Below are 14,818 nucleotides of genomic sequence, written 5' to 3' on the forward strand. Positions count from 1 at the left end.
ATTGAGTAGACATTCCTCCAAAGAAGATATATAAATGGCCAATAAGTACACACAAAAAAGCTCAGCATCATTTGTCATTAGGGCAATGGAAATCAAAACCACAATGAAATGACACTTTGCACTCGGTAGGATAGCTATAATAAAAGTAAAACAAGGACAATACCAAGTATCTGTAAGGATATAGAGGAACTGGAAGCTTCTGACATTGCTGGTAGGAATGTAAACTGGTACAGTCATTGAGGAAAACAGTTTGGCAATTCCTCAAAAATTAAATGTACAGTTACCATATGATGTGGCAATTCTGCTCCTAGGTATAGATACAAGAGAACAGAAAATATTATAATAACCCAAAAGTGAAAACAACCCAAGTGCCCACCAGTTAATGAATGGATTAAACAATGTGGTATATCCATACAGTGGAATGTTATTTGGCTATAAACAGTAAAGAAGTACTGATATATGCTAAACATAAATGAACTCTGAAAACATACTAAATGAAAGAAGCCAGACACAGAAGGCCACATATTACATGATTTCATTTAGATGGAATGTCTAGAATAGGCAAATCCATAGGGACAGAAAGTGGATGAGTGGTTGCTAGGGGCTGGGGGAAGGGGGAATGGGGAGTGACTGCTAATGGGTATGGGATTTCTTATTGAGGTGATGAAAATTGTCTAAAACTAGACAGTTATGGTGGTTGTACAACTCTGTGACTACCTTAAACACTATGGACTTACACACTTTAAAAAGGTAAGTTTTAAAACTGAGGTGTAGAATTGAATTTTTAAATACATTAATCGCTAAGGAGTCATTTGTTGTTATTTAGAAATTTAAATTGGTTGCATTCTTTTGATTTTTTAATCTATGCAGCTCTATATAGGTTGTTTCATGTGACTCTGAAACACACTTCTGTCTTAAAAAAAATTGCGATACACTGACCCACCTTGAAAATAGTTCCCATTTTTGCTTGTCATTACTCAGAAAAAAGGAAAGGGTAAATTTATATCTCAACAGAAAATGCATTAAGACTCAATACAAAATAAAACAAAGAAACCAGAGTGGTGGCTACTCAAGCTGCCTGGCTGTTGTTTGAAGACCTTTAAGACCTGGAGTGTCAGGCTCAGACAGGAAAGCTAGTTAGGAGCATACTTTATGAACGGGCCTAAGGAGCCCAAGAATACCCTCTTCTGCAGGAAAGACTTAGTAAAGCTCCTTAGGGAGAACTCTTGTGGCAAGAAAGAAGTTCCTAATGCCTAACCACCTCCTGCCTCCAGTCCTCCCTCATCTCTCTTTTTCCCCTCAGGCCTCTCTTTGGATAGCAGGCGAGCAGTCTCTTCTCCAAGGCAGGCCCTCTGACTCTGAGAGGGATGGGCTTGTAGCCCCTTCAGTCATAGGAAAAGCAGCTGTTGGGTCTCCGAGAAGCCATACTGGGTCTTATGTTGTTCAGACAGTTTGTGCAGGGCATCCATATAAAGTGCATGGTATTTGTCCACTATCTCCTGACTTGGCTTTTCAATTTTGGGTAGTGGCAGAGGCTCTCTGACTGTGAAGAGAGATGGGAAAAGAGAAGGGGAAAGTGTTAGAATCGCCTCTTCCTTTAACTTCCTTCTCCTTCCTTGGGCCTGACCTTTTCACTGCTTGATCCCCTCACATCCCAAGCCAACTCCCCATTTCCTTCTCCCTCTGCTGCCCTTTCCTTTGGTGGAGGCATAGGTGGAAATGTTGAGGCTAAGGTTGAGAAAGGGCTGAGGTGAACTTGGGGCTAAGATTAGTACTCACCCACAGTTATGATAGGCTGGGGGTATGGCTGGAGCCCAGTGGAGCCCTGGGAGAAGCCTCGTCCATAGAAGATATGAGAATAAAAACCAAAGATTTGGCAGAAGCAGCTTTGGAACTTGTACATCCTGCTCTCCGTAGGGAACTGCACCTGCTCATACACCCCGGTCTCTCCAAAAGTGAAGGTCGGAGGCAGATGAGCCCTGGAAGGAAACCCTGATTTGTTTCTCAAACAGGCTAGGGTGGGAGTCACCCTGGAAGAACATTCAATCCTGGCCAGTCCCCCATCTACTATGATAAAATTCCCTGTGGCTTAAAGCATTTCTCCTGGCATCAAATGGCGCTCCTATGTTTATACTCTTGCTCTGATATTTTCAATGTCAGTGACACTGACATCTCTGGGGCAAGATACGGGGGTGCAGGGTGGGAAGAGGCAGTGATCCCAACACCTATACTCGGAAAAGAAAAACTTCCGGCAGGTGTCAGGAAGGGAAATAGCTGACTCTGTTTCTATTAGTAGAAGGCAGAGGAGATGAAGATCATTTTGCCCAGCTACTTATATGATATGTCCTCACCCAGAAAGGCTATGCACAAAATATTCTCTCCTTGTGATGAGAGTAGAGAAGAGAAAAGTAGTTTTCCCCTCACAGGCCATGGGAATCCACCTGACAGTGCTCTTGGTAGAGAATCAAGTTCCTTAAGTCTGCCTGGGGGAGAGAGGAAAAAAAAGAAAACAGATTCTCTTTTACAAATCTTTGTGAATTGATACTAATCTCTCAGCACTTTAACATATGTTACCTTATTGGGTCCTCATAGCAAAGACAGTGGAAGACACAGTGGAGGATTATTTCTTTATCTTATGGTTACAGAAGCAGAGGTTCAGAAGGGGTGGCCGCTCAAGTGGACTAGAACTAGACTAGAACCCAGGTCTTCTTTCTCTCAGCTCAGAGCTCTCTGTTGCATTATGCTCCTAACTAATGAACAGACCACTCAGGCAAGCTCCTTAGAAGAAATCCTTCCTTCTTCTCTGAGTTTGCAATAAGACAATTGTCCCTGTGTCCAGTGAGCTGGCCTGTTGACCTGAAGGGGCACCCCATAGTTCCAGCCTCAGGCTACTGGTCCTTACCTCTAAGTCAGAGTAGCTAACGTTTATTGATCTCTTACTGTGTACCAAGCACATAGCAATAGTTTTATGTGGATGGATTCATTTAAACCCCCAGAAAGCCCTATGAAGTAGGTACAATTATTAGTAGCCACACAGAATGGTTAAGTAACCTGCCCCAGAGTGCACAGCAAGTAACAGAGCTGGGATTGTAAATTAGATCCCACCCCTGTAATCACTATACTGTACGACCTCTTGCATTTACCCTTAGCAGACAGATGTAGAGTATCAGTATCAGTAGAGATAATGTGGGCATTGTCTATATGCAAAGGTAGCCCAAGCCTGATGTCCCTGGTGTTGAACTTGGGTGCATGGTTTGGTTTCCTGGGAACTGACCTAGCTAGTTCAGAAGGAGTGGATGATCTAAACCTGTTTGAAATTCTACACCCATCTCCTCTATCCAGTTGTAGTAAGTTCCTTGAGGGCAAGACTCAGGTCTGACTCATCTTTGCATCATCTATGAGGTCATGCTGCTCAGAACAGACCACCCACTCCTCCTCTGGGAAAGACACCTACCCATGCTGGAGGGCTGTGCATACAAAACCCTTGCATTTCTGGAGGATGAGGGTGGTGGCATTGGGCACATTTTGCAGGGCCTCTCCCACCCCTCCCACTACAATGCCCATGAGGTTGCCAGGGCCATGGCTCAGCAGGTAGTCAATAGCTGATTGACTCACAGAGCACACACCTACAGAGAATCAAGCAGAGAGAGGAGCAAAATGAGCAGGAGAGGGGAGAATGGCTGAGAGGGAACACTCTTATCTGCTCTTCCCCAGCTGTTTGTGTGTCCTCTGTTCCCGCAGGCCCTAGGAGGAGAAGCTGAAGAAGATAGGACTAAAGAGTATGGAGAAAGGAGATTGTGGGCAAACATCACCAGCTTCACTTGGAGGCAATATCTCCACTTTGCAGGAGGCACTGGGTCAAAACAAAAGGAGGAAGAATGATTTCCAGTGGGATAACCCACTGGAAAGAATGATTTTCTGACCCCCAACTATAATTCTGCCATTTCTTTGTCTTCTATTGCCATTAATAGCAATAGCTATACTTTATTGAGCTTATACTCTGTGGCAGGCACTAAGTTGAATGCTTTACTTGCATTGGCTCATTTAGTCATCACACCACTTGGAGGTGAGACTATTGTCATCAGCACCATTTTACGGATTAAGAAATTGAATCAGATAGAAATTAGGTAGCTTGCCCAAGAGACCACAATAAGTGGCAGAGCCAGGATTCAAACCCAGGAAGTTTGGCTTTTGAACTTATGCTTTTAACTGCTACGCTATGATGGTGGGGAGAGGGTGAGGGGTTGGGGCTTGGGGCTTAAAAAGATGTATCTCCAAACAGAGAAATGGACAGGGGTACCTTTGACCATGAGGTAGTCTCTAACAAGGGGGATCTTGAAGAACCAGGAAAGCGTGGCCAGGTGAGGAGTGATGCCTGGGAATGTCTTTGAAAAGCCTGTGGCCTCAGTGCAGAAGGTGCCAAAGGTCAAGAGGCCATGGGGGTGAACCCCCATGAGGTAGTTGTGCTCAGGTAGGAGGTCTTTAGTCGCCAGGATCTGCAAGCATGGAGAGAAATGTCAGGTGTGGTGGAATGAGATCACATGGGGAAGCAAGGGTGAAGATATTTCAGGGATTACAGTGCTCTCTAAAGTGGAGCTTTCCGACAGATGTGTCACAAAGAGGTTTCAGGAGGCCAAGATCTCAGCTTTCTCATCCCTTGGGTAACCAAGCAGAATCTGGGGCAGAAGTCTCGGCCATTTATGTCAGGGTACTTTATGCATGTTATCATTTTCTAAGAGTGTCCTTATTTGAAAAAGGTTGGGAAGCTCTGTTCTATTTGTGCTCTAGCCAAAAATAAGTAAAAATTGGGGTAGTGTTTGATGTTTACTCCAATGAGTAGTACCTGGAGGATTCGCATAGCAGACTGTTTCTAGAACCTTTTCCTGATGTTTTCTCCCCACAAACCCCTTCAGTGCCTGCCTAAGTAACTTCTACTCAACTTTGAAAATGCTGCTTAGATGTCACCACATCTGTGAAGACTTTCCTTATCCCCTAGAAAGAATTAATTAACCTTTCATCTGACCTACATCTACACCTTATAGCAAACCATAACTCTACATGTGTCGGTCCTCCCCATTAGAGGTGAGCTCCCTGCTGGCAGAGGATCACATCCTATTCATATTTCTGTACTCCAAACACGGGGTATGGAGTAAACTTTCAATCAAAATGTTTGCTAAACTGAACTGAACTGCATTTGCTTTCTGCCTGCGTCCATCTGGACACATAACAAAGCGTCCAAAGTATCTTAGCAGAGTATAGAGAGCCCAGCAAGAATGTTGGCTTTAGCCTGAAATGAGAATACTCGGGGTTCCTCATCTTCTTTAGGGACAACCCTAATCATCTGGCGTGAATGTCTAGTATCTGAGGAACTGTGAGGGACACTGGGGAAGAGACACTTACTGTAATGGGAAAATAGTCCCTGATATAGGTCCAGATATACCAATTCCTCACCCAGGCTGAACGCCTGCCAACTAAGACAGAAATGCCAGTAGGGAATGATGTCAGTGTGTGCCACCTCCACCTTCCTCTCACCTAGGGTTTCTCCAGCAGCCTTGAGGGACCATGGCTTTGTTAGATAGGTGGGAATGGAAAAGTTTCCAGGACAGTCCTGGCTGGCCCAGCTCCCATGGCTTTGACAACTTTGGTGAGAGGCCTCTGGCATGGTAAGTGGGATCCCATGGTGAAAGTAGAACATTCTTAGGCCCTGTTCTTTCTAGGTCATGAATCTTACCTTGGTCTGGGGTCTTCTAGTCCAGGAAGAGCCAGGCAAAGGAAAGGGCTGGTAGCGGCAACAAAGGTGTAAACAGCAGGTAAATGAGCAGTGGCTGCAAGATCCAAACTGATGAGGAAGCATGTCAGAAAAAATTTGTGCTGCCAGGAGAACTTGACCATGCTTAATCCTATTATTGGCCTTCTAAGCTACTCCAACTTCTGGTCCTGTCCCTTTGCACAAACCAGCTCCTGCCCATCCATCATTCATTTCCACTTGTTCTTCAAAAATTTTCTCCATCTTCTACAAACACCATTCCCATTTCGCTGGTGACCTGGCATCCCTGTCCACCACTTGCCTCTCTGACTCCCTATCCACCCACGATCTCTCTACTCTGGCTCCCCACTTGCCACCATCCCTTTTCCCTTGCCCCTATTTCTCCACCATCTTTTCCAAATTGTCTCCCATCGTCCTGTTCCTGTCCCTATCCATCATCCCTGAATCTTTGCTAAGCCACTAGCCTACCCTCCCTTGCCCACATACCATCCACATCTCCCTACATTCTATCCATCCAACACTACATCTCTCTCTGTTTCCCACCCAGCACTCTTGTCCTCTTTTCAATTCACCATTCCTTTTATTACCTTCATCTCTCCCATGCTAATACCCTCCCTCTTAGAATAGAAAATTCCATGATTTAAACACAAGCTAAAGTCCTACTTAAGTCTGTAATGCTAACATTACATATCATGTTCATTCCCTGAACCTCAGTTCCCTCTCTAAACAATTAGGGTTAGGAAGTGGCTGTAACTAGCTAAATCTACTCAAATCCATCCCAACCCTGTTCTATTTTCACTGTCCACTGGGGCTGTATCCCTTCCTTCTCCAGGACATTCATGGAGCTCAAGACTCTTTGGCTTTACTCTTTAATATCTTCTCAGATGCCCAAAGACCAGATATTAGATTTCCCATGACCATCCCAGATCTAGCAATGACCTCTGAGTCTGGCTTGTTGTTCATTCTTAGGTTGGTACTCACATATGGCTAGGTAGCTCAAAGGCCACTGTAGAAGCATCAGACTCTGGAAGTGCTTAGGCTGCTTAGAGCAAGACATGATGTCCCTGGAGCCTGAGGGAGGTGGCATTTCCAGAACAGTGTTCTAACCAAAGGTACCATCTGCTTCTGAGAGCTTGTTCAGCAGTAAACCATGGGAGTATGAGGAGTTTTCCCCTGCCCCATCCCCTCCTAGCCCTACCCCACACCTACCACCCACTTCAGGGGGCAGGCTCTGGTGTAATAAGGACTGACCCATCAGGTCTGACCCCTGGGCTCACCTCATTTACCCTTTGGCTTTCTTTTCCTGGAATTAGAACATCAGGATGGTGAGGAATGCTACCCAGTGACTGTCTCCCAAGAGGGGAGACACTCCTCACAGGCCACTGAGAGATGACCCCAGAGAGGTGGCTTGTGGGAAGGAAGTTTTGGGGGGTTTGTGGGGTGAAGAGCTTCTGGTACTAGGTCTCTGCTGAAATAAACTGTTGCCCTGAAACGTCCTGGTTGGGGGCTGATTCTCTCTGCCTCTAAACTTTCTGATATAACAATTTCCAAATATACATGAATACTACAAATTTTCATGTACCCCTCATTCATCTTCAACAACTAATAACATTTTGCCATGCTTGTTTCATCTATCTCCCAAACGCTTTTTTTTCTTGGAGTGTTTTCAAGCAGTTCTAAGAAAGCATGTCATTTCACCCCTAAATATTCATTATGCATATACAAAAATATGGTGTTTTCTTACATAATTACCATGACATTATAACTCTTAACAAATTTAATAATTTCCTAATATTATCTAATACCTGATCCATGCTCAAAGGTCTTTTTATATCCAAATAAGTTACACTGATTACATTTGGATATTATATCTCTTAAGTCTCTCTCTTTAAGTTTAAATAAAACTCAGGTACAGAAAACCACCTATAATGAATTCATGATTTAATGAAATATTATAAGGCAAAGGTCTTATAACCACCACTAGGTCAAGAGATATAACGTTTCCAGCCATTCCAGAAGTCTCTCCATGTGCCCCATTTTAATTACAACCTTCTTCCTCCTCCTGAAACTTACCACTATTCTGACATTTTAAGGTAATCTCTTCCTTGCATTTTTAAATGATTGGATTACCAAAATGTACTTCCCTATGACTATGGTTTTAGTCTTACCCATTTTTTAAAAAGCTGATATATCTTTTAAGTTTCTTTTTTTAAAAAATTTTTATTAATTAAAAACAAATTACAAGAAAGAAACACAAACATTCCCAACCCATGCTCATTCTGCTCTACACATACACTCAGCAATTCACAATATCATCACATAGTTGCACATTCATCATCATGATCAATTCTCAGAACATTTGCATCAATTCAGAAAAAGAAATAAAAAGACAACAGAAAAATAAAATGAAAGCATAAAGAAAAATTTTACATACCATACCCCTTACCCCTCCCTTTCATTGATCACTAGCATTTCAAACTAAATTTATTTTAACATTTGCTCCCCCTATTATTTATTTTTATTCCGTATGTTCTATTCATCTGTCGACAAGGTAGATAAAAGGAGCATCAGACACAAGGTTTTCACAATCACACAGTCACACTGTGAAAGCTATATCATTATACAATCATCTTCAAGAAACATGGCTGCCGAAACACAGCTCTATAGTTGCAAGCAGTTCCCTCCAGCCTCTCCATTACATCTTGGATAACAAGGTGATATCTACCTAATGCGTAAGAATAACCTCCAGGATAACCTCTCGACTCTGTTTGGAATCTCTCAGCCATTGACACTTTATCTCATTTCACTCTTCTCCCTTTCGGTGGAGAAGGAGTTCTCAATACCTTGATGCTGGGTCTCAGCTCATTCTAGGGTTTTTCTCAATCCCTTGATACTGAGTCTCAGCTCATTCTAGGATTTTTGTCCCACGTTGCCAGGAAGTTCCACACCCCTGGGAGTCATGTCCCACATAGACAGGGGGAGGGCGCTGAGTTTACTTGTTGTGTTGGCTGGAGAGAGAGTCCACATCTGAGCAACAAAAGAGGTTCTCTTGGGGGTGACTCTTAGGCTTAATTTTAAGTACGCTTGACCTATCCTTTGTGGGGTTAAGTTTCATATGAACAAACCCCAAGACTGGAAGCTCAGCCTATAGCTTTGATTGCCCACACTGCTTGTGAGAACATCAAGAATTCAACTTAGGGAAGTTGAGTTTTCCCCAGTTCTCACCATTCCCCGAAGGGGACTTTGCAAATACTTTTCCACTCACTGATCAAATCACTCTGGGATTCATCAGGGCATCACCTGGACAAACCAACAAAATCTCATGCCCTACCCAAAGTTCCATGTACTTAAGGTGTTCAACCAACTATCTCCATAAGTCATATTAAGAGATGCACTAGTCAAAACATAAATTTGTACCAAATAAATATTTTTTGCTTTAGTCTCACACATAAGTTGAAATTTTGAAACATTAATTACCATCTATTTTCAGCACACTGCAGTAATGACATTCCTTTGTTCTTTCTCCTGCAAAAACATTTTTAAAATTTGTACATTTAGTCACCATCGTTATACACTCTAGGCATTCCTAGATTATACCATCTCAATCTTTATCGTCTATCTTTCTTGTGATTTCATTTATGCCCCCAGCCCTCCTCTCTCTGTCATTCTCACATGCAGCTTCATTCAGTGTTTTAACATAATTGTATTACAGTTAGGCAGTACTGTGCTGTCCACTTCTGAGTTTTTATATTCAGTCCTGTTACACAATCTGTATCCCTTCAGCTCCAATTACCCAATATCTTACCCTATTTCTATCTCCTGATGGTCTCTGTTACCAACGAAATATTCCAAGTTTGTTCACTAATGTCAGTTCATATCAGTGAGAGCATACAGCATTTGTCCTTTTGTTTCTGGCTAATCTCACTCAGCATAATGTCCTTAAGGTCCATCCGTGTTGTTACATACTTCATAACTTTATTCTGTCTTACAGCTGCATAATATTCCATCTTATGTATATGTCACAGTTTGTTTAGCCACTCACCTGTTAATGGACATTTTGGCTGTTTCCATCTCTTGGTAATTGTAAATAATGCTGCTATAAACATTGGCGTGCAAATGTCTGTTTGTGTCCTTGCCCTCATGTCTTTTGAGTAGAGACAGCATATAGATGGGTCCTGGTTTTTTAATCCATTCTGCCAGACTATGTCTTTTGATTGGGGCGTTTAATCCATTAACATTCAGTGTTATTACTGCACGGGTAGTATTTTCTTCTACTATTTTGTCTTCTGGATTTTACATGTCATATCTAATTTTCCTTCTTTTTACCTTTACTCATAGTCTTCCTTTCCTCACTCTTCTCCACACCTCTCTCTTCTGTCTTCGTATCTGTCTCTAGTGCTCCCTTTAGTATTTCTTGCAGAGCTGGTCTCTTGGTCACAAATTCTCTCAGTGATTTTTTGTCTGAGAATGTTTTAATTTCTCCTTCATTTTTTTTTTTTTTTTTTTTTAAGAGAGAGGGAGGAAAGGAAGGAAAGACAGAGAAGGAAGGAAGGGAGGAAGAAAGGGAAACATTTTTAAACATTTTCTTGTTTTATTATATTTTGTTTGTTTGTTTGTTTTTTACATGGGCTGGGGCCGGGAATCGAACCGGGGTCCTCCGGCACGGCAGGCAAGCACTCTTGCCCGCTGAGCCACCGCGGCCCGCCCTCTCCTTCATTTTTGAAGGACAATTTTGCTGGATATAGAATTCTTGGTTGGCAGTTTTTCTTTTTTAATAGTTTAAATATATCATCCCACTGTCTTCTTGCCTCCATGGTTTCTGCTGGGAAATCTATGCATAGTCTTATTGGGCTTCCCTTGTATGTGATGGATTGCTTTTCTCTTGCTGCTTTCAAGATTCTCTCTTTCTCTTTGACCTCTGACATTCTGATTAGTAAATGTCTTGGAGTACATCTATTTGGATCTATTCTTTTTGGGGTATGCTGCACTTCTCAGATCTGTAATTTTAAGCCTTTCATAAGAGTTGGGAAATTTTCAGTGATAATTTCCTCCATTAGTTTTTCTCCTCCTTTTCCCTTCTCTTCTCCTTCTGGGATGCCCACAACACATATATTCGTGTGCTTCATATTGTCTTTCAATTCCCTGAGTCCCTGCTCATATTTTTCCATTTTTCCCCTATAGTTTCTGTTTCTTGCCGGATTTCAGATGTTCCCTCTTCAAGTTCATTAATCCTATGTTCTGTCTCTCGAAATCTACCATTGTAGGTTTCCATTGTTTTTTTTTTCATCTCTTCTACTTTGCCTTTCATTCCCATAATTTCTGTGATTTGTTTTTTCAGATGTTCAATTTCTTCTTTTTGTTCATTCCTTGCCTTCCTTATATCTTCCATCAATTCATTGATTTGGTATTTGATGAGGTTTTCCATGTCTGTTAGTACATTCTGAATTAATTGTTTAGCTCCTGTATATCATTTGAATTGTTGGTTCATTCCTTTGACTGGGCCATATCTTCAATTTTCCTAGTGTGATTTGTTATTTTTTGCTGGTGTCTAGGCATTTAATTACCTTAATTAGTTTATTCTGGAGATTGCTTTCACTTCTTTTACCTAGGGTTTTCTTGCTGGATGAATTTGTTGTCTATCTGTTCTTTGACATTCAGTTCAGCTTTATCTGGATCTAGCTTAAGTTTTGTTTCACAGAGGATAATTTTTCAGTTCTTGTTTTCTTGTTTCTTGCCCTGCTTGTATGGTGCCTTTCCCCGCCCCCACCCTTAGGAAGGTCTACTTAGGTATTAAGACCCCAGCCAGATTTTCCCAGACCAAACTGGCCTCCTATCAGGAAGAAAGAGTCACCTGCATCGGTTTTCCCTGAGGGTGAGACCCAGCAGTTTGACTTTCCTGTGAAGTCTCTGGACTCTGTTTTTCTTATCCTGCCCAGTATGTGGCACTTGTCTGCCTGCAGGTCCCACCAGTGTAAGATGATGTGGTACCTTTAACTTTGGCAGGCTCTCCCTGCTGGGGGCGTGGTGGAGACAGAGAAGAGGTTGTAGGCTGGTTTTAATGGCTTCAAATTTCCAAACCCTGGGGGTCTGAATTCCTTGAGGTATGCATTCCACCTGAGCTGGGCCCCACTCCTCTCCTGAGGAAGGCACAGGCTCCAGACAAGCCCCCAAATGAGCTTGCTTCCACCTATGCCTGGGGCAGTTGCAGCCTGAGAAGTCCTGCCACTGAATCCAAAGGCAGTCAAGCCTTTGTAGAAACACAGCCAGAAAAACTTCTGCTTCCTTCTTTTTCCATGAGCCCTGCCCCCTTGGCGCTGTGGCAAAAATGAGCAACCTCCACTTTGACTAGGTTCACCTGAACTGGGGGCCTATTTTTAGTAGCCAGAATTTGTTAATTAATTCCACAATTGGTGTTTGATTGTGCTCAGTCCCTGCTGCTGGTGAAGTCCCTTTTCTTCCCCCTCTGGGAATCAGCCTGTGGGGGAGGGGCACTAGCTGCCATAGCTTTGGGAACTCACAGTTCTGGGGAGTCTCACAGCCGGTCCAGCTGGTCCAGACTGGGGTACGCTGTGTGTCCGGTCACTGACGTGGCCCCAGTAGCTGTTCTGTACTGTTTCTGGTTATTTAGTAGTTGTTCTGGAGGACGAACTAAAATGTACACATTTTTAAGCTGCCATCTTGATCCTTAAGCTTCTTTTTTTAACATTTTCATTTTGGAATAATTTTAGATTCAAATGAGAGTTGCAAAATTAGTACAGAGTTCCCCATACCCTTCACCCAGCCCAGTTTCCCCTCATTTTATACAACCATGGTCTATTTATCATAATGAGGAAACAACATTGGTACATTATTAACTAAGACTTTAGTTGGATTGCACCCACTTTTTCAATAATGTCCTTTTTCTATTCCAGGATCCCATTAGTATCTTACCTTGCATTAGTCACCGTGTTTCCATAGCCTACTCTGATCTGTGATGGTTTCTTGATTTTCCTTGTCATTCATGATCTTGGCACTTTTGCTGTTAGTCTGTTTTAATCTGTAGGTTCCTCTTCCATCCACTGCTTCTTCTCACAATTTATCTGTTGAAAAGCCCGCAGCATTGGACCTGTAGAACTTCCTACAGTCTGAATTTCGCTTATTCCATACTCATAGGGCAGTTCAACATGTTCCTCTGTATTTTGCTACAGATTGGCAGCTGGATTCAAAGAGTGGATCAGACTCACGTTTGATCCCTTTGGCAAGATCTTAATTCACTTTTGATATTTCTTTCTACCCTCAGGCCTCAATATCAACTTCCATGAGAAGGGGAAGTAATGTGCAGCTGATTCTTAGGCAAGTCTAAAATACAGGCCAAAGAGAGGAGAAGCAAAGCCCTTATTTCTCTCTCTGTCTCCCATCTCTTAAGGGATTGTTTTTTGCATGGGCAGGAACCAGGAACTGGACCCGAGTCTCCAGCATGGCAGGTGAGAATACTGCCACTGAGCCACCATCACACTGCCCTCTGTCTCCCATCTCTTACCTGCTTATAATTTTATGTCCACTAAAGCAAATCATGTGATTTTGGGGGGGTTTTCCCGCCTGAAGACCGTATGCTTCTACATGGACTACTGTCTCATTTACCAGTGAATCTGCCCTTATTGCCTGGAAAGTCCTAGACACTCAATGTTGAGTGAATGATCAGTAAGTAAGTGTCTTGGTTTGAGGTCTGTGATAAGGATGGTTCTTACATGTAATGAGATTTCTGGAGTCCTGTGGAGGAGAGTGTCGTAGGGCCTTGAGTGGGGGCAAGAGGCTGTACAAAAATAGAAGCAAAAGAAACATTATAAAAAGGAAGAAGAAAGTACAGGAGACAGGAAGGTAGGTGCTGCCTTTCAGTTTGACAGAAGAGAAAGTTCCGTACACTTTGCGTTCCTTACACCTGGAGGAACCTTCCACTCTATGCCTTCCAGTTGATTGAATAGCAGCTGGGCCTAGAGCAAATGTCAACATGCAAGCATTGCAGCACAGCTCTACCTATGTGTTGACGGGTCCCTGTGAGTCAGGGTGAGAACTAGCTCCTGCTAAAATAAGGGATATTAGCACTTTCTCTTTCCAGAATAGAATTTTATGAGCCTCCATCAACTCCTTCTCCACACTCTCTCTCATCCTTGTAAAATGTCTTCTCCAGGAAGCAAAAATCCTGGGTTAACATTAGTAATGTGTGAATTTTCAGTTTGTAACTATTTTCTTGTGCCCCTTCCCTCAAAAAAGGAGCTAAGTTGTTGAGAAGACATTCATCTATAAAGACTCAATCAATCTCTCTATATTCCTTTTCCTTTTAGCAGCAGCTCTCAACACTTGCTTAAGTATTTTAATGTTTAAAATGTCATGGACCTCCACATGAATCATAGATTCAATATCCATTAAATTGAGAAAATATTTACTAAACTAAAGCAGCATGAGTACACATCTTGACAGTACTTACATACATTAAGAAAAAATATGTGCAAGGCATATTATTTGTTCATCCTGGACAATGGTTGGGTGATGTAGAGATTTCCAGAACCCTTGTAATAAAGAAGTTACTCTACCACTCTCCAGTGACGTGCTGCCTAGATATTAGGAACAATGGCTTGCTTACTGTTCTCAAAATGGAAATTGAAAACAGTTGTTTTTTTCCTGGCTATAAAAACAACCCATAAAAATCATAAAAACTTCAGACTACTTAGAAAAATATAAGGAGAACAAAGCCACTCATAATCTCATTACCCAGATAGTTCACCACTGTTAACTATAAAATATCATGGTGCCTATCTTTCTAGACTTTTTCTGTATAAATACAGACATAGATACAGTGTCACTGTGAAGAGTTTATGTTCTTGAATCAGGCTTAATTAGGTTTGTATCTTAGGTTAAATGAACCTTGGCAAGTGACAACCTCTTAGTTCCTCAATTTTCTCATCCGTAAAAAGATGATTATGATACTTACCTACTTTGTAAGGTTGTCATGAGGATAAAATAATTCACGTAAAATAGCTTGTTCAGTGCCTTGCTTAAATATATGCTCATATT

General features: G+C 42.2%; 1 protein-coding gene across 1 annotated transcript; it reads right to left on the reverse strand.

Annotated features, from left to right (window-relative positions):
• Window positions 1-1,388: 1,388 nt before the first annotated feature.
• AWAT1 (acyl-CoA wax alcohol acyltransferase 1) lies at window positions 1,389-6,824 on the reverse strand. The gene is given in 7 exon segments (XM_077145794.1): window positions 1,389-1,543; window positions 1,780-1,979; window positions 3,455-3,626; window positions 4,301-4,496; window positions 5,401-5,471; window positions 5,732-5,839; window positions 6,749-6,824. Coding segments are annotated over 7 exon segments (978 nt in total).
• Between the last annotated feature and the right edge of the window lie 7,994 nt (window positions 6,825-14,818).

This window comes from Tamandua tetradactyla, chromosome X (assembly GCF_023851605.1).
Source record: "Tamandua tetradactyla isolate mTamTet1 chromosome X, mTamTet1.pri, whole genome shotgun sequence".
NCBI lineage: Eukaryota > Metazoa > Chordata > Mammalia > Pilosa > Myrmecophagidae > Tamandua > Tamandua tetradactyla.